Raw genomic sequence first — 18017 nt, 5'->3', positions numbered from 1 at the left:
TCTGGCTAGAGAAGTATTTCCGGTCAGTGCGGTTTCAAAATAAAACATATAAGCGACTCTTTCTTTAGCTTGTATAGCAAGGGTGTCTTTGTGCTGTTTGAAAATACGGTTAAAAAACAAAAACAAGAAAAATGAAGAGTTATATATATCCCACCACCCTAGTGAGTAAAATTAATTATGTCTCTATTGGGTAATAGTTACTTCATGTCTAGGGGGCTCTAATGTTAAAATGTATTTAGAAGGTTCCAAACTATGCTGCAAGTACAGAAAGAGTCCATTTCTTTATGGAATTCCCACGTAAAAGTCGGGTCTGGAAGCAATTAACTGCAATAAAGGAGGGATTAGTGTACATGTAAAAAAAAGTGTGTTTCTATACTTTGACAACATGGATTTGTTTAAGGTGGTCAGAGTCCCTTTATGCTGGTCCACTCATACCACAATGTAAACTAAAATATGTACGGTACAATGTCAACGTGACAATGTCTGAGCATGAATTGTATCATACAACAATTAGTTTTTCAGTTCCATTTATTCCAAACATATCCAACTATGAACTGTACGCTGTAGAACTCAGCAATGTTTAGTAAGAAATGCAACTTGATGACAAGCAGTCTTTAATGGCAGGACCGAGAAGAGTTCCGTTCCGCCATCCTTGGAAGCACGCGGATGGCATAAGGTGAACTAAATGATGCATTTTGGCAAGAAATTGTGAGATTCTTGGTGCTGTTATGTAATAAGACTGCTACGCCACTGTGGTAGCTGATACATGAATTGTGAGTTAAAAAAAAAAAAAGACAATAAGCACACAAAATAGCAGCCTGGTGACTTTTTGCAGTCATGTTTAAAGAGGATTATAATAAGAATAAAAAAAAGGCATCCATACGTCCATGCACTGTGCTGCCCAGTGGAGCGGCTAGACCGCCTCGCCGATTGATACGGTGCACATGCTAATAATGATTGACACCATGCCTGTTCCAAGTTTATCAGCAGGTCGCGTGAAGACATTTTACACAAAGCGGGTCATGACCCGGCAGCATCCCGCAGCTTGATTGAAGGTCAGCGTTTAAAGCCGCCCACTCGCCACATGATCCCCGCTCTCGCTTAAAGGCCGACAGCTACAGCGGGTCATCGAACGCAAGGCTCCCCTCGCTCACGGTAAGGGAAAAAATAACACCGACGATGTGGGTATCAACATAAGACGGCAAAAGTGTTACATTGTAAACTCACAGCAACGGAGTCATACATTTACATCTTCATGCCAGTAAATTTATGACTTTTTGCCTGTAAATTTACAATAAATCTGACATTTTGAGAATAAAGGTGTAAATTTACAAGAAAAAAAGTTGTAAATTTATCACTTTCCTATAAAAAAATCATGACTTTATTCTCAAAATCTCTACCAAGACCAGGCCAAGACCGGATATCAACACTGTCTTCTTGCTAACACACCGCTCTTGAAGTAATGGCCGCTAACGAGTACACAGGTGCCACAGCAAAGCCAACCACCGCGTGACCTGATGATGGAAGCCATTTTGAAGGTCGCTTATGATAGATGACCGGATGTTCTTACAGTAACATCCTGCTTATGACCTCTACACGTCACAAAGTCCTATCAGCCTTCACAGGCTTCGCTACACGTCTTAAAATGACAAGCAATATGTGCTTTCAAAAAGGTGCTAGATTTTTGTTTCTAAATACGTTTTTTTTTACGACGGAGTATCAGGGCCAAACGAATGAAACGATAAATGAAATTTCGACAATGAAGTTAATTGACGAGAAAAAAGTCGTACATTTATGAGGAAAAAGTCAGAAATTGACCAGATTAAAGTTAATTTATCAGAATATTACATAATTGAAGAGAAAAGAAAAGTAGATTACAGATAATAAAGTAAGGATAACGAAAGTTATAAGAAAAAGAGAAATTAAGAAATTGAAGAGTTAGTAGAAACATTTGTAATTAATGCAAATGTACGAGAAGAAAAGTCGTCACTTACGAGAATAAAGTTGTAAATTGTAAAGAAAAGAACTAAGGTGTACATTTATGACAGTAAAGTGGAAAGAATAGAATTATGAGACAAAAGGCCATAGAACAGCTGGGATAGGCTCCAGCATACCCCCACCATGGCGAGGCTAAGCAGCATAGAAAATGGATGGATGGAGAGTTGTACATTCACAAGACAAAGTTGTCATATGACAAGAAAAGATAATTACCAAAATAATAATTTACAAAAGAAAACATCTTGGAACTCTCTAAGAATAAAGTCATAAATGTACTTTTTTTTCTCGTTTATGTTCTTATTTTTGTGAATAACTACTTTAGTAGCGTTGATGTCATTCGGAATCCAATTGCTAATGCTATGTTTACATGCTAATGAATCCACGACGGTGTCATAAATACGACCATGAGGGAACTATGGCGCTTGGCCTCCCCCAGGGAGGGAGGGAGGGAGGGGGGGAGCCATGTTTTAAGTGCGACGTAGCGAGGAAGGACTGTAAAAAAACGGTAAAAAGTGCACATATTGTGTTTCTCAGCTCGTTAGCATGGTAGCTACAGACACACAAACCAGCGTGGTCCCAAGGGGGGGGGGGGGGGGGGGCGTACTAAAAGCATTTTGGACACATTCAACACACTATTGTGGCACCTCTGAGATGGATTTCAAATAGTTTCCAGAAAATCATGTAAATATGGGGGTGGGGCTTATTTATTTACTAGCTATGAGCCAATAGATAGCATGCTATGTATGCTAACTCCAACAGCGTTGCATTATTGTATGTGTGCCTATTGATTATTGATGATTGAAGGACTGCATGGTTTTATCCAGAGCCTCTATGAGGAAAAACACAACATAATTACCCAGAAGCGTGCAGTAATGGGCGGAGCCTGCTCTGCACTGATCTGTGATTGGTCAATGCGTGTCTCTCCATCTCCCTGTAAGGCAAAAGACTGGTAGTGCTTGTGAGCATGCACACTGTAGCGTACGCGTGCACATTCCTGCACAAATCTATCAGCAAACTTCCCTCGCCGTATGGTGGTCACATGACGTCATATGTTGGACACATGACACGTGTGGGTCACATGACGTCACATCCCAGGCAGTGCAGTTTGACGCGTCTTGAGGGCTCGGCTGAGCGTTAATCCCGCAGCTGTGCAATGAGACGCAGTCGTCATCCGTTTTATTCCTAGAAGTTCCATTATTCATCCTGGCATTCCCGCTCCGATGAAGCACGGCAAGGCTATCCCTTTTTTTTTTCCCTTCTTCCATCAAAATGCTGTGTGCAATCCAGGTGAGTTGAAGTCTGGCGTTGCTTGCTCAAGAGTTGACACGGCAACAGATCCGAGGGGATCCAGTTTCTCCTCATTCCTGGTTAGAACCTGGTTATCTGCACTCCCGAGTCGCCCACGATGACGCGGGCCATGGAGGGGTGAACCTGCAACATAAGGAGATTCAATAACAAGAACTTCTTATGGGTGTCCATGCCCTGGGGGGCATCGTTTTTGGACTCCCAAAAATGTCATGGTGCCTCTGTCATATAAAGGATCTTTGAACAGCAGATTCCTAACAACATGCAATAAATCCGTACAGAAACAGCAGCGCTCCGGTCTTCTAGAAGATCTTTGAGTGTTCCTTCATCCATCCCTTTGGGTGGATGAAGACCCACGAGGTGAAATACTGACAGGATGTGGTGAGTATATTTGCCGCCCCAACTGACCTGCGCTTGCAGCGGCCCATAAGGCACCAGTTCCCCATCCACGGTCAGCGTTCCTCGCGTGGAGAGCGGCTGCAGCCTGAAGGCGCGGCAGCTGATGTGGCTGACGTAGGGCGAGCTGACCGAGTGGTGGGTTCCTCTCTCCATGGCGAAGAACAGTCGGAGTAAGGTGGCTCGGGATATGCCCGCCCGCACAAAGGTCAGGTGGATCAGCCCGTCGTCAAACCTGGCCTGGGGTGCGGCGTAGAGGTCGGCTCCGAGGTGGCTCTGATAAATGGCCAGGACCAGGACAAAGTCCCCCTCGATGGTGACCCAGTCCCGTGTGGGAAGGGGCTGGTCCAGCGGGGGCAGCAGGTCATCCCTGGGGAGATTTAAAGGCAGCGACACGTAGGGACGGTTCTTGAGGGGTCCGGCCGGCTCGGCGATGTCGAAGTTGAAAGTAGAGGACGGCGTGCGGAAGGAGGGTGACGGCGAGGTGGACCCCGGCGTGTTGGGGCGCGGGGCCAGGTAGGACGAGGAGTGCGGGGAGGCACACGAAGGCGAAGACGGAGGCGTGGGGGAGAGGGAGAGCGACAGGGAAGGAAGCTTGGGAGGCAGGGAATTGGAGTGGGAGTGCTGGAGGAGCGAGAGGGGCCGCGGCCTGGTAGAGTTCTGGTTCTGGTCCACAGTTCTTGTCTTGTAGGAGAAAGGGGTGTGACGGAAAGGGGACGAGATGGTGAGGGCTCGCTCGCGGGTGGCGTCAAGAGGGTAGGCGTCCTTCTGGTAGTAGGTCCCGTTCAGGTCCAAGTCCTCCACCCCGTAGGAGGGGCTGGCGTCGGCGTCCCGTGTGAGCGGCTGACTGAAGAGCGTGTTGGCGATCTGGCTTGAAGGAGCCGAATTCTTCCGGAGGGTTTGTCTGGCTTCATGGAGGTCGTCGTGGTAACAACCTTCCGCCTCGTCCGCCTCGCGCCCAACAACCAGACCCAAACCTTCGCCCGGGTCTTTAGCTCCGCCCCCGTCCCCCGCCTGCCTGGGGTCTTCCTCTGCTCCTCCCTCGTCCTCCTGCTCATCTGTTATGTGAGCTAACATTTGGTCTCCCGCCCTGCGGCGTTCCCCCTTCAACCGCTCCTCCTCCATCTCCACCTCGCCCTCCTGCTCCTTTTCCCGGTCCTCCATGAGGCTGCTGGCCCTCACCACGCCCGTTCCTCCTCCCCGGGCTCGCTCCCGCCTCCTCTCCCTTTCTCGCTGCCGCTCCTCCTTCTCCCGCTCCCCTTCCCCCCGCCGCAGACTCCTCTGTTCGCTGATGCCCATGTCGGAGCTGGTGCGATGGATGGGAGTTTTGCAGAAGCCCTCCAGGCCTTCGGTGATGCTGCGCGAGAGGGGCCTCCTCGGCGGGGTGGGCGTGGTGTCGGGCGACGGGGCCACGATGGCGGGAGGGAGGTAGGAGAGACGGCCCTTGTAGGAGCGCAGGGAGGCGATGCGCACCAGGGTGCCCAGAGTGAAACGAGCCGAGCCAAGGCCGCGATACCTGGAGCCGGAGGAAACATGGTTTTAGTACAGGGGGACCCCCCCTTGGGGGCCCAGAACTCTCAGCTCACCTCTCACTCTCGATGTCAACGTCGGACACAAATCCCCAAGCCACGGACAGGAACGAGAAGACCCTCCTGGGCGCCGCAGCTCGGCTGTTGTTGTTGTTGGAGGCGGGTGGGCTTGTCGTCACGGAGACCAGGTCCATGGGCCGCACGCCCCCGCGGCACAGCAGGAAGCAGCAGTTCAGCAGCAGAGGCTCCCGAAGGCACATGTCATACCTGGGAGATTATTGGGAAAAGCATCCAAATAGGAAGCAATGCATCGGGAGACGCAGCCAAGTCCCGCCTACCCCGCATTGTGGTTGATGGAACCCGCCAGCGCGTTGCCGGAGCCGCAGGGCAGAATGCCAACGGGTGTTTTTATTGCTTGTTCCCAATCCGGACGCTCCATTAGCCCGTTTATCACCTGCAGGGATCAGCACACGTCACATCAGGATGTCCGTGATTACCTTTGACCCCCGAGCCATCAAACGTCTTTCAAACCTCGTGCAGGAGTCCATCTCCAGAAATGATGACCACGCCGTCCCACTCGAGGAGCGATATCTCCCTGATGAGCTCCCTGGCGTGGTTCTGGCGCTCTGAGGGCAGATTAGAGCGTGGTGGAGAACATGCGGAGGATGAGGGATACGTTGGCGTGGTGTGGCGTGGCGTGGCGCTACCTGTCTGTATCAGGTTGTAGCTGATGTTGGCCTCGCGGATCATGGGCAGGATGTGCGTTTGACACCACTGCATGGCCTGGCCTCTCCCGCTGAACGGATTGACCAGCAACAGCAGTCGTCTGGGACGAGGGAGGAGGCTTCTGGAAAATTCTTCAATCGGAGAAAAAAAAAAGAGAGCATTCATTAGTCGGCCAGAAGAGGGCGGCCGTCTGGCCAATCAACAACCCAATCAACAGTCTCAAACAAGGCAGTCCATTTGAATTCCTAAATGACCCTATTGGTAGAATTGTTGTTTTCCTGCTTTTTCCTGATTACGGAATCGCCGCTGTGGATCTTTTATCCTCAGATTTATAAAAATATTTTTTGAAACAAAAACTCAATTTGATTTTCTTATCACCATTATTTTCTAATTAGCGTCACAACTCCTCCTGGTGTGTGGGAATGCCGGGAAGAAAAGCTACATGAGGTCTGTGGTGTCTCACCACTGACACCTAGTGCCACCTAGTGGCCACAACACTACACCTACGTAGCTTGGGCCACATGTTCCAAACCGCAGTGTAGGACGACGACTGTGCTATGTCAACAAAAACCATAAAAGCGAGTGCGGCTCCACCCCCCCCCCCCCCCCCCCCCACCATCAATCCAACCACCTGATCTGCACTCTCAGATAATCCGGGATTACGTAACAATTTAATATCGCTCCAGCACAAACCAAGAAAAAAAGGAGGACTAAAGTCATGTATGAGACAAAGCCAGCAGGCTAAACTGAGGACAAGAGAGATTGAAAGAGGGGGGGCGGGGGGGGGCAGGAAAAGTGCCTGATGTGCGTATAAAGGTGAACTGGCAAGATGACTGCTAGTGTGCCCCAACAGCATGGACTTCCTGGTCAGGATGACATGAAGCTAAGTTTAGCAGGCCTTTACAAAGGACACATCAATAAACGTACGAGGGTAATGGAGGACAAAGGTGGAGGAATCTAGCGTATCTCAGAGTGATAAAACCATCATCAAGGTGGACGCCGAAGTCGTCACGCTCACCTGTTTCGGCCGTGACCGCCACACCTCCAAGTAAGCACTGCACAGCCGCCGACCATCTCTCCGCCTCCGGCCTGCTCTCGGCCAGGTAGGCCCTCACCTGCCTGCGGCGTGACACCCCTTTACGCCTTTTCCCCGGCGGGTACCAGTAGAGGACCAGGAGAGGGGGCGCTGGGGCGCGGGGGCAGCTGCATCCCACCAGCTCCGACAGGGGCAGCAGGAGCCGGGTCTCCTTGCCCGGTCGCGGCGACAGGCGCTGGATGTGGATGTGGACGTGGGTGAGGGTCAGGGCGTAGTTGGAGGCCGGGGGCGGCGTCGGGGAGGCGGGGGAAAGCCCCCCAGGACCACCGGGGCTGTTGGGGCAGCTGTTGTTGTTGCTGTTGCTGCCGCTTCCCCAGCTGGCGAACTGGCCGTGAAGGAGGGCCTCTGATAGGGGGAAGGAGGACAGTTCTGGCGAGCGCATCCTTGCAAAAAAATAAAAAATAAAAATCTAAAATGAGGTTGTCAAAAAATACTACTGAAGACAAAAATAAGCATCCATCTGGGAATAAAATCAGGAGTTCCAGTTGGCAGTGCGCTGGTCCATCCAGGGTGCAGTCTGGGCCGTGAGGAACGCTTCCATAGACTTTACGTATAGACAACGTATGTCAAACATCATTTACACAGTAAAACTTCAAAGTAGCCTGCGGCCATAGTGTAAGAACAAGGCGTCCCCAAGTAAATACGACCTTTTAAATAATGACATAATCCATCAAATAAAACTACTCAAACCCGAGGGAGCCTAGAAAATGTCCTCCATGTGTTTTGCATTGGAATAAGGCAATCTAGCAGCAAATAGAACTCTTTCAGTAATTCCACACATTGATCAAATAAGACTCAACTAAAGCACACCTTGCGTCAACAAGGAGGTACAAGCTGCATGAAATAACAATAATAACAATAATAATAATAATAACAACAGGAGTGGCTGACAGCAGACTGACAAAAAAAGCAAAACAAAAAGAAAACAAACAAACAAGTAGACAGTTCCAGGCGGCTCCTTGTGTTCATGTCATGGTTCAAATCCAAGCCTCACGTCCCCTCCCGGAGGTCTCTGCTCCTGCAGGAAAACCACAAAGTACCGTCTTATCTACGGTGAAACTGGAATTTGTTCCCTCTAATTCACTTAGATGACATTTCCTTATCTATCTGGCCGAACGCAAACCAATCAAGACATCTCCCTCTTTTACGCCTGAGGACGCTCCCATCGGCCATTCCAATCCCGATCACGTACATTACAGGAATTTCCGGTGTGTAAGAAGTACTTTTTTAAGCTAAATTTGGAGAGAAAAGCAGATTTGTGCATACATAAGCCGTGCCAGACTATAAGCCACACATATTGAGGCACGCACCAGTCTGTGACGACCCGGCAGCCAATGGTGAACTCACAACCGAAACCTCAAAGGGTAGCTAAGAAATACACAAGACAAGTACCGACAAAAGCTCATAATGCAGTATTCCCGGCAGATCGGTTCACTGGCCAACAGGGGGTCTCATGTCAACAGTATGTCAACACGCAGGCAACAGTAGACGATAGACGATAGAAGACATCCCCTGATCTGAACCCCCACCAGGGCAAGGAAAAGCCATGCAAAAACGTTGAAACCGCGCCGCTGGAAAGTGAGCATCATTGTTCCCCACACGGGGTCTGTTTGTGCAGGTGGACCCTGGTGTGCGAGCAGGAAGACGAAGCAACAAACAAGCAGCTCCATCATCATGCACGCGGTGCATATTTGCACCCAGACACTCCATGAGTCAGTGTCACCGCCAGCCTGCTTGCTGACGCACACCGACGCCACTGTGGTCATCCAAAACCTTCGATGACCACGTCTGCTTGGTGCTCGTCATCTCTTACATACGCAGCATAAATTCATGAGCATTTGTCCATCACCCAACATCCTTATGTGTCCTTCTCTTTTATGTGTGTTTTAAAGATCATAGATAAATATGTTTTAAAGATCATAGATGAAAACAAACAGCTTAAGACCGCACGTATTGGACATACTTATCCCTCCCCTTAAAGTGGACTGAAGAAGTCTCCATTTTGGATATCAAAAATGTTCATTCAGCTTAAATCTTTCTCCTCCGACCCCTCCCCAGTCACCACAGGTGTGCCCCAGGGCTCTGTCCTGGGGCCCCTTCTTTTCATAACCTACCTACTCCCCCTCGGCCATATCTTCCGTAAATTTAACATTCATTTTCACTGCTTCGCGGATGACACCCAGCTCTACCTCTCTTCCAAACCCAACTCTACACTCCCACCCCCCTCCCTCACCTCCTGTCTCTCTGAAATAAAATCATGGTTCACCTCCAACTTTCTGAAACTTAACAGCAATAAAACTGAATTCTTACTCATTGGCACCAAATCCACCCTATCTAAAGTTGACTCCTTCTCTCTCTCCATCGACAGCTCCTTAGTCTCCCCCCTCCACCTTCACTGGTAAGGATTTACATTTATGAAGGACTCATGAAGTACCAAGTACAACAAATGAATTGTATAATAATATGCGCAGTTACCATAGCAACACAGGCAACCCCGGGGGATCCCTCGGTTCCAAAAAAGTTACCATTTGGGACTCGAATGTGTCAAAGTACAAGGTTATCTTGTAAATTCATGAGTCGCTCATCATCTCCGGCTTTCATGTTTTCCAACAATCAGGAAACATTATGCAAGCTGCAGACAGAATCAATGCCCTGGCCGATGTCCTGTTTTGATAAGAGTCCTGTTAGGAGCAGCCTGTTGGCCATTGTTGCACCTTTGGTCCTTGAAACAGGGCGTGGGCACGTCTAATAATAATAATAATAATAATAACAGTAACAATAATAGCGGCAGGCTAATTTGGACCGCTACGCAATGAGGCTGCTTTTGATAGCCTTGAAAGGGGGGTATTTTGGGGCATGTTCAGGCAAGGCCGAGGCTATTGTTCAAGCAACAATAACGTAAAGCTATGAAAAGTAAATGTTGATCTGAAACCCGTCGTAGCAAGGCTAGCTAACAACCAGGCAAGCTACTAGCCTGTGAGCTAGGCTAAACTTGGCAGTTTAGTGTACGCCACGACTCATTTTCATTCATCTTGTTAACTTTTAAGCACATCAGACTAACAATTATTGATGACTCTGACGTGGTGTTAGCAAAGAGTGCTAAAGTGACGTTGTGCGTTTAGAGAAGCGACAGCTAGCTAGCGGTTTATCGTGGCTCTCCAAACTGTAAAGAATGTTTTTACTTACTACGGCGCAGAGATATAAATTGTTCAGCAGACACAGTAAAAGACATTTATACGGACAAATGACTCGCTCGGTGTTGACAAGCATCCAACTTAGCCAAGCTAGCACAGGTTTGGCTTCATTTCAAAGCGCAGCTGCTTATGTTCTACCAATCACTACGCTACCATCAAGTAAGACAACTTCTAAATGAAGGAAAATGACACAACTCACCTCATCTTGTCTCCCGTCCTCTTGGAGACATTGCTGTGCTGTGACAAGTGCTGCAGGAAGTGTGGCGAGCGAGCAGCAGCGGCGGCTTTGAGCGGCGGAAAGGAAATCCAATGGCGATAAGGAAAACATTGCAACACCCACCGACATTCTCCAATCATGACAGACCATCACTCACTTCCTGTTTGGGCCCGAAAGCCTCCTCCGCCAAGCATTTCCATACTGACGTCCCTTCATAGCAAAGACCATGGAATTTATTCCGCATTCTTTCTTGCTTTTGTTTGGACACCATATTAGGCCACACACAAAAACACCAGGAAACATATTTTGTACGACGAGTACTTTATTTGAGCGAGACTGCATGGTAAACAAAGACAAATTAGTTCTTGTAGCCACGGCTGGCTCGGCGACCACGAGCTCTCTCGAACTTCCTGCCCTTGGAACGAACGTAGGGCCTGCGAGAGACAAAAAAAAACACGTCAGCATCATTCGCTATTCACAAGGGGACTCTCATACACATTAGGTCAGCTAGTCCGCATATCATTACACTAAATCTAGTGCCCAAACAAAGCCTTTTTAAAGTAAAAAATAAAGCAAAACTGCAAAATAAATAAAAAAATAATGATACACACTGGATTGGATTCAGTTTTGGGCTGATTTTGAGCAGACTCATGAACACCCAGCCACCATTGTGCTTTGATACGTGAACATGCTAACTGGTGTTCATTTGCTATAAACGTCAGTCAAATGTCTAATATAACGTAGTCAGCCAAGATGGCAAAGTCCCTTCATGAACATACTTGGTGTGGCTGTGAGGGGTTCCAGGAGCTTTTCCAAAGTGCCTGTAGACCTCCCTGCCCTTGCGAGGACCTGGAATACCAAAGTGCAAAATATCAGTCTGTGCTGGAACAACTTGCTAACATTTTCAAAGCGAGCCTGCCAGTTTTGCTGCGATATAAGATAAGCGCACAGTAATGTAACAGCTAAATGCTTTATAGACAACATTCTTATGGATATTGCCCAAGAGCCTCTCACATCTGACCAACAAAGGAGTGCAGACATGATGAAATGTGTACATCCGGTAAGAAATGTGAAGGTGACTCATTGAATATATTAGTTCCAAGAGGTCAAGGGTAGTTTGTCAATATCCATGATGGTACAGCCTGACCATGGATGCTAGATGCAGAAAGACTGCTGTGAACTGAATCCAGACGATGTGAATAGCAGCTACATGTTAAAGGCTCCTTTCTGTGTGCTGTACAGATAAACAGCTAAAAAGAAAGTTTGTTAATCTACCTAATGGAGGACACATATACCACCTCCAAAGCCAGCTATTAACACACCAACTAAGGTACAACAGGTACATTCATGCCATGTTATACTTAGTATGAGTAGAACTTCCTACCTGGGCGCATTGATTTCACAAACAAAGGAATGCTACTAGTGTTAACTACTTGAACCACTGTGTGGTGATGCTAGTCGCTAGCCAGTGTGGTGTAGCAAAGGGTCACTACGCCAGCAATGTAGTTCTTGAGCATAATGTTAATAATGCCGCTGTAGTATGGTTAATATGAATGTCACATTATGGAAATGAAGCATTGTTGGAGTTATTTTTTCAGGAGGCTTTATAGACAGAAAAGGTGTGTCCCATTATGTGGGACATGTGCAAAAACGACAAGCTTGTGTTGTACTTACCAGAAAGAATCACTGTGCCACGCCCTTTAGGTGAAGCCAAAGCCAGCTGGTCAAACGTCATCACCTGGCCCCCGGCCTTCAAGATCTTGCGGCGGACACCATCGGTGAACCTCAGAGCGCAGATCTACCAGACATCATGGTTACAACGTGCTCCCACAGATGGTGACCTAGTGGCCTCTACAGCCGTTGGCTTTGTTACTTGTATGAAATAACTTCATAGAAGATTGACAGAGCAGGACACCTTCACAAGAGTGACAGCTATTATAACTAGGGCTGTCACATTTGTCCATAGTTAACTCAGAATTAATCACATCAGGTTTATATCAATAATTCGGGGAAGTCTCTGTGGTAAACGATTCGATGTGCAACTACAACAATAATCATACACACACTTTATGTAAAGGGATATCAATTTGAGAACTATGGGCCATTATGTATTACTATACTTCTTTATTATTAGCATATTAGCTCTTAAACTCGCCCACAAACAAAAAATGTGAGCGAGTGAGACCTCACACTGACTTTTTTTTTAATTAGTCAGCTCAAAATTAGATTTATTTAAGATACTGTTGTAATTTCTAAATGAGTAAAAACAGCGTATTTAGGAACATTCAGGAAGGATTATTATTAAAGATTTGCCAAAGCACCTTTCCTTCAAGAAACGTACAAATGAAAATACCTAAAACAGGGCAATAGTCAACATTTCATCCAAATAGCAAACCTAACGTCATTTCATTTCTCTTTTAATACATTAAGATACATAGAGAATCATGGCAGACCATATAATCCATGATAAGATAAACAGCGACAGTAGATAAATAACCCTGGTCTTGCTACAAGAGCCATCTGCCAGTTGGCGTGCTTCTATCCAACTACGGTGAGGGCCGAAGGTCAAACAGGATGTTAAGTGTGCGTCAAAAAAAATAAATTTTAAGGAAACTTACATTCACTTTGATAAAAACAAAAATACACAATCTGGACAATTTCCATTTCAATTAGAGGACACTCACCTTGAGCTTGGGGACCTCCTGGATCCTGACATCATCAGTGACGGTTCCCACAACAACAGCGATTCTGTTCTCGCGGCCAGGCAGCCTCATCTTACGGACCTGGAGAGGAAGTTTTGAAAAAAAGCCTTCCATGAGATCATCACGTGTTGCGGGAAAATATCATCCATTTTCATCTAATGGCTTCACACACGATTTGACCACAAATATAGGCTCCTACGGTTTTTGGAATTGGCTAAACCTGTTTAACAGAAACGTATGTCAGAAGGAACGTTTGTGGGAAAGTATTTCCTCGGTGGTATGTTGAACAGTGAAATTTGCTCGGACTCACCAGGCGGGAAATAGAAATTGGAGGCCGGTTGCTCCTGCTCATGAAGAGCCTCTTCAGGACAACCTTGTTGAAGGATGCATTGGAGCGGCGGGCCAGGAACCTGTAGAGCTGCAACAGATCACATCACCACCACAGCTGCTACAGCTGAAGACAGCCATGTCCAAAGTATTCCAACCACACTTACCTTGACCAGGAGCCTCAGATAGATATCCTGACTCTTCGGCTCTTTCCTGCGCACCTTACGGTCCTTGTTATGTCTGATGTCAACTCCCTATCAAATTGATCAAACACAAAAATGCATCACAACCACATTCATTATTGCTGAATTTAAACATAATATTGCGGATCGGACCTCCCTACACAACTGCAAACGTGACAATTATCTTACAATTTCATCAAATCACAGCAACCAAACATTGAGAAGTTTCATTAGGCCGGTTTACACGTTGACTTGCATTAGCTAGCTGCTACCTAGCATTACACCGCCTGTAGCGTATAAACGGGACCACCACATAGAAAAAAGAATATTATAGAAAGTACCATTCATGAAATGAAATTTATTATTCAGAATATGAGCGTTTGCGTGTAAAGTCATGCGTGTGAGCTGCCTGGCTAGCTAGGAGTAACGTCGGCACTCTGACATTAAGCTAATGTGATTCGGAGGGTGAAATACCACGAAATGGTGGTCATAATACAAAGTACAGAGTGCCAACGACCGGTGTGCGTTTAGTTTAAAACTATATGCTGCTGTAATTGACAGGATGGCCGCAGATTAAGTAGTTGGGCTATTTTTTAAGTTCAACTTGCTCTACCTACCATCTTGGACTCGGAGCGAAAAGGGAAAAGGAAGAGGGCAGGTCTCGCGATAAACAGTGAAGTGAAATCTCGCGTCTCTGATTGGTTCGAAGCACACGTGACTTCCTGGAGGCCGCACAGAAAACAACTGGGTGGAATTGAGAATGGCGCCCCTAGCGATTGGGATGAACAATGTAATCTTTGACCCGATAATGGCCAATAGCGTTTTAAAAATCATAGGAAAAGCGGTAGAAAATGAATGAATGGATGAATGAATATTTACACAACATATCAACGTGAAATCGGTGGATTTTTGTCGTTGTGAATTCTTGTTAAAATGTGTTACAATTATTCTAAGAGAATAGATTAAATGTAACAGTAAAACCAGCAGAGGGCGCTGTTGGCAACAGTATGTGCTTTACCCAACCAGAAATGTTCTTTTACAGTAAAATAAACGTGTATACGTGCATTAGAATTAAAAAAACAAAACATTTCCAGTATAAAAACACATTTATTACATTGTGTTAATGTCTAGTTTCTGGTAAATATTTGACAAAGGCCACTTCACATCTGCAGGATTCATCTGTATACAATAACCTTTGACATACGGAACTAATCACACACTATTAGTAAATGAAAGTAGATGTTACATAGAAGTATTAGCACTGCTGACGTGTCGTATACTGCAGTATAAGACTTGTCCTGTTTACTTCTTCAATTCGTGGTCCTGCTGCTGTCGAAGGTGGCACAGAAAGATGGTGAAAACCAGAGCGGCGGCTCCGAGGAAGACGGTCCGAGCCACAGGAGGGACCAGGGAAAAGTTCACAGCCTAAGACAAAAAAAAAAAGGAAAGAAATGTCACCGCTAGCCATTTAGCAGGCAGGAAGTAGGCAGTCAATGAAGAGATCTCACCTGCACTGTTGACCAGAACACGACACCGGTCTGCAAAGACAAACATGAACGTCCCAGCAACACCATACCATCGCTTTAGCATGCAGGGACAACGTTTATAGTACGCTAACCTTGTAAGACGGCCAGAATTTCTCCCTCCAGTCTTCAAGGATATCATCTTTGCTTTCGAGTAAACTTAAACCTACAAGGACAATCAACACATGACACAGAATATTCTCACATCTTACGCTATTATGAAATAATGTCACCCAAGTCTTGTTTATGTCTTATATTCTCTTATTATGTCTACCATATTGGATAACTGGAATGGAAATATGACTATAGGGGTGTTATTTTATGTCTAGAGGGCTCTAATCATGTTAAAAAGCGATAATTGGAGTGTAAATGTGACTATAGGGGTGTTATTTTATGCATAGAGGGCTCTAATCGTGTTAAAAAGGGATAATTGGAGTGTAAAGGTGACTATAGGGGTGTTATTTTATGCCTGGAGAGCTCTAATCATGTTAAAAAGCGATGATTGGAGTGTAAAGGTGACTATTGGGGTGTTATTTTATGTCTAGAGGGCTCTAATCATGTTAACAAGCGATAATTGGGAGTGTAAAGGTGACTATAGGGGTGTTATTTTATGCCAGGAGAACTTCTAATGATGTTAAAAAGCAATGATTGGAGTGTAAAGGTGACTATAGGGGTGTTATTTTATGCCTAGAGAACTCTAATCATGTTAAAAAGCAATGATTGGAGTGTAAAGGTGACTATAGGGGTGTTATTTTATGCCCAGAGAGCTCTAATCATGTTAAAAAGCAATGATTGGAGTGTAAATGTGACTATAGGGGTGTTATTTTATGTCTAGAGGGCTCTAATCATGTTAAAAAGCGATAATTGGAGTGTAAATGTGACTATAGGGGTGTTATTTTGTGTCTAGAGGGCTCTAATCATGTTAACAAGCGATAATTGGGAGCGTAAAGGTGACTATAGGGGTGTTATTTTATGTCCAGAGGGCTCTAATCATGTTAAAAAGTGATAACTGGAGTGTAAAGGTGATTATAGGGGTGTTATTTTATGTCTAGAGGGCTCTAATCATGTTAAAAAAGTGAATTTAGAAGGTGGTAAGCAGGTTTCCTATGCTCTAAAATATTCTATTCATAAAGAAGGAATCCTACTTCACGGGAATTCACCCATCACTGTCCGGTGTGGAAGAATTACTCCACTTGATTGACATCGGATGACAAGCACTCACCAATATAGAAGGCGCTGATGGTGAGCGGCCCCGCCACCAGCTGATCCACCACCACTTTTGCCGTCACCGCCTTGACCCCGCCCCCGGGCAGCATCCTCTCCAGCCAGCTGAGCCATCGGTAGTTGAAGTTGGCATGGAAACAGAAGCCCACGGCGGCCACACGAGCCGTCTGTCGCCAGCTGATGCCGGGCGCGGCGTGCGACTCGGGCGCGGCGTGCGACTCGGGCGCGGCGTGCGACTCGGGCCCGACCGCCCTCCTCCGGGTCAGCACGCTCTGCTGGAAGATGTCGGCGGAGGCAAAGAGCGCCGTGTAGCCCGCCACGTTGCTGATGTACGGGCGGGCACGCAGCCCCGCCCACGCCCTGTTCATGGCAGGAAAGCTAGAATGGAAAGGAAATGGAAAAGTGGCTTTTGTCTTGTTTCCCAGTCAGCAAACAGGAAGTGTAAGCAGACGAAGGAATCCTTGGCTCCTGAAGCCGACCCCACAACTCTGGTCTTTCTGGTTGGTTGTGTTCAGCCAGGAGGAGCTCAAATCTTTCAGGCTCTTCTCAGCGGGTCAAAGTTCATCCTCCTTGTGAAAGACATGGCGATAGGATGTTTTATCAGCCTGTTGCAAGAATCCGACAGAGGCCAAGAAAAACAACACAATCAGTTCACAAGAATATCTTTGTATTGTATTATTAACATTATTAGCCACTGTACAGTTAGCTGTTTATCATACACTGCTAATGTATGTTAGCTTAAGTATAAAAGCGCTCGGACAGCGCAGACGTAGCAATGAACACCACAAATTATTTTATCCACATATTTAAATTCCTTGACCATGGGAACATATGATGGGAGGGTTGGAATGACTTTAAGAATGCTAACAATGCTAAAATGTTAACGTTAGCATGCCGCAGTAAACATATAGTTGTCCAACATCTCCCTCAAGCTTGGTTTAAAAAAAAAAAAGTCTAAAAAAACTTACCACTTCAACACTGAATGAGAGGAGTCTTTTTTTGGCACGTCCTCCTCAGCCATGGCTTGTTCGTCTCAGCCATGGCATGTCCGTTTTCAGCCGTAGCATGTCTCAGCCATGGCATGTCCACCTCAGCCATGGCATGTCCGTCTCAGCCATGGCATGTCTCAGCCATGGCGTGTTGGTTTCAGTCATATCATGTCCACCTCAGCCATGGCATGCCCGTCTCACCCATAGCATGTCCACCTCAGCCATGGCACATCGGTTTCAGCCATGGCATGTCCGTGTCGGCCATGGCATGTCACAGCCATGGCATGTCTCAGTCATATCACGTCTGTCTCAGCCACATGTCTCAGCCATGGCATGTCCACCTCAGCCATGGCTTGTTTGTCTCAGCCATGCCATGTTGGTTTCAGTCTTATGTCTGTCTCAGCCATGGCATGTTCACCTCAGCCATGGCATGCCCGTCTCACCCATAGCATGTCCACCTCAGCCATGGCATGCCCGTCTCACCCATAGCATGTCCACCTCAGCCATGGTACATCCATCTCTGCCATAGCATGTGGGTTTCAGCCGTAGCATGTCTCCGCCATGACATGTCCACCTCAGCCATAGCATGTCTCAGCCATGACACGTCCA

General features: G+C 46.6%; 3 protein-coding genes across 6 annotated transcripts; all 3 read right to left on the bottom strand.

The window, feature by feature from the left end:
• Window positions 1-491: 491 nt before the first annotated feature.
• On the bottom strand, window positions 492-10589 carry sphk2 (sphingosine kinase 2). Of its 2 annotated transcripts, none has more exons than XM_058085713.1 (8): window positions 10444-10589; window positions 6973-8068; window positions 5936-6085; window positions 5760-5854; window positions 5567-5682; window positions 5286-5495; window positions 3712-5215; window positions 492-3429 (listed from the first exon to the last, which is right to left on the bottom strand). In XM_058085713.1, the coding sequence occupies exons 2-8, from the start codon at window positions 7430-7432 to the stop codon at window positions 3367-3369; spliced, it is 2598 nt and encodes an 865-aa protein (XP_057941696.1). In that variant the 5' UTR covers window positions 7433-8068; window positions 10444-10589; the 3' UTR covers window positions 492-3366. The 2 variants fall into 2 exon arrangements, with proteins under 2 accessions (XP_057941696.1, XP_057941697.1); XM_058085714.1 differs by having other exon boundaries at window positions 6973-8062; window positions 10444-10533.
• A 176-nt stretch (window positions 10590-10765) lies between these two features.
• rpl18 (ribosomal protein L18) lies at window positions 10766-14372 on the bottom strand. 2 transcript variants are annotated; one of them, XM_058085723.1, is made up of 7 exons: window positions 14290-14372; window positions 13658-13744; window positions 13474-13581; window positions 13146-13244; window positions 12136-12259; window positions 11241-11310; window positions 10766-10895 (listed from the first exon to the last, which is right to left on the bottom strand). In XM_058085723.1, exons 1-7 carry the CDS (start codon window positions 14290-14292, stop codon window positions 10820-10822), a joined length of 567 nt encoding a protein of 188 aa, XP_057941706.1. In that variant the 5' UTR covers window positions 14293-14372; the 3' UTR covers window positions 10766-10819. The 2 variants fall into 2 exon arrangements, with proteins under 2 accessions (XP_057941706.1, XP_057941707.1); XM_058085724.1 differs by lacking the exon at window positions 14290-14372 and adding an exon at window positions 14014-14037.
• Window positions 14373-14768: 396 nt separating this feature from the next.
• On the bottom strand, window positions 14769-18017 carry si:ch211-120k19.1 (uncharacterized protein LOC563199 homolog). Of its 2 annotated transcripts, XM_058084887.1 has the most exons (5): window positions 17388-18017; window positions 16418-17024; window positions 15291-15361; window positions 15181-15210; window positions 14769-15097 (listed from the first exon to the last, which is right to left on the bottom strand). In XM_058084887.1, the coding sequence occupies exons 2-5, from the start codon at window positions 16785-16787 to the stop codon at window positions 14975-14977; spliced, it is 594 nt and encodes a 197-aa protein (XP_057940870.1). In that variant the 5' UTR covers window positions 16788-17024; window positions 17388-18017; the 3' UTR covers window positions 14769-14974. The 2 variants fall into 2 exon arrangements, with proteins under 2 accessions (XP_057940870.1, XP_057940869.1); XM_058084886.1 differs by having other exon boundaries at window positions 16418-18017.

This window comes from Doryrhamphus excisus, chromosome 10 (genome assembly GCF_030265055.1).
Source record: "Doryrhamphus excisus isolate RoL2022-K1 chromosome 10, RoL_Dexc_1.0, whole genome shotgun sequence".
In the NCBI taxonomy this organism is placed as follows: domain Eukaryota; kingdom Metazoa; phylum Chordata; class Actinopteri; order Syngnathiformes; family Syngnathidae; genus Doryrhamphus; species Doryrhamphus excisus.
Note: the sequence above shows the minus strand (reverse complement) of the source record. Positions and strands in the feature narration are given on the sequence as shown.

Excerpts from the sequence above, each read along its gene's own strand:
- sphk2 (XM_058085713.1), bottom strand. The coding sequence starts at position 7,432 with ATGCGCTCGCCAGAACTGTCCTCCTTCCCCCTATCAGAGGCCCTCCTT. Across the intron at positions 6,086-6,972 it reads GGCGGTCACGGCCGAAACAG|AATTTTCCAGAAGCCTCCTC; the intron begins GTGAGCGTGACG and ends CTCCGATTGAAG. Across the intron at positions 5,855-5,935 it reads CTACAACCTGATACAGACAG|AGCGCCAGAACCACGCCAGG; the intron begins GTAGCGCCACGC and ends ATCTGCCCTCAG.
- rpl18 (XM_058085723.1), bottom strand. Across the intron at positions 13,245-13,473 it reads CAATTTCTATTTCCCGCCTG|GTCCGTAAGATGAGGCTGCC; the intron begins GTGAGTCCGAGC and ends CTTCCTCTCCAG. Across the intron at positions 10,896-11,240 it reads ACCCCTCACAGCCACACCAA|GCCCTACGTTCGTTCCAAGG; the intron begins GTATGTTCATGA and ends TGTCTCTCGCAG.
- si:ch211-120k19.1 (XM_058084886.1), bottom strand. The coding sequence starts at position 16,787 with ATGAACAGGGCGTGGGCGGGGCTGCGTGCCCGCCCGTACATCAGCAAC. Across the intron at positions 15,362-16,417 it reads CATCAGCGCCTTCTATATTG|GTTTAAGTTTACTCGAAAGC; the intron begins GTGAGTGCTTGT and ends TTGTCCTTGTAG. Across the intron at positions 15,098-15,180 it reads TGTTCTGGTCAACAGTGCAG|GCTGTGAACTTTTCCCTGGT; the intron begins GTGAGATCTCTT and ends TTTTTGTCTTAG.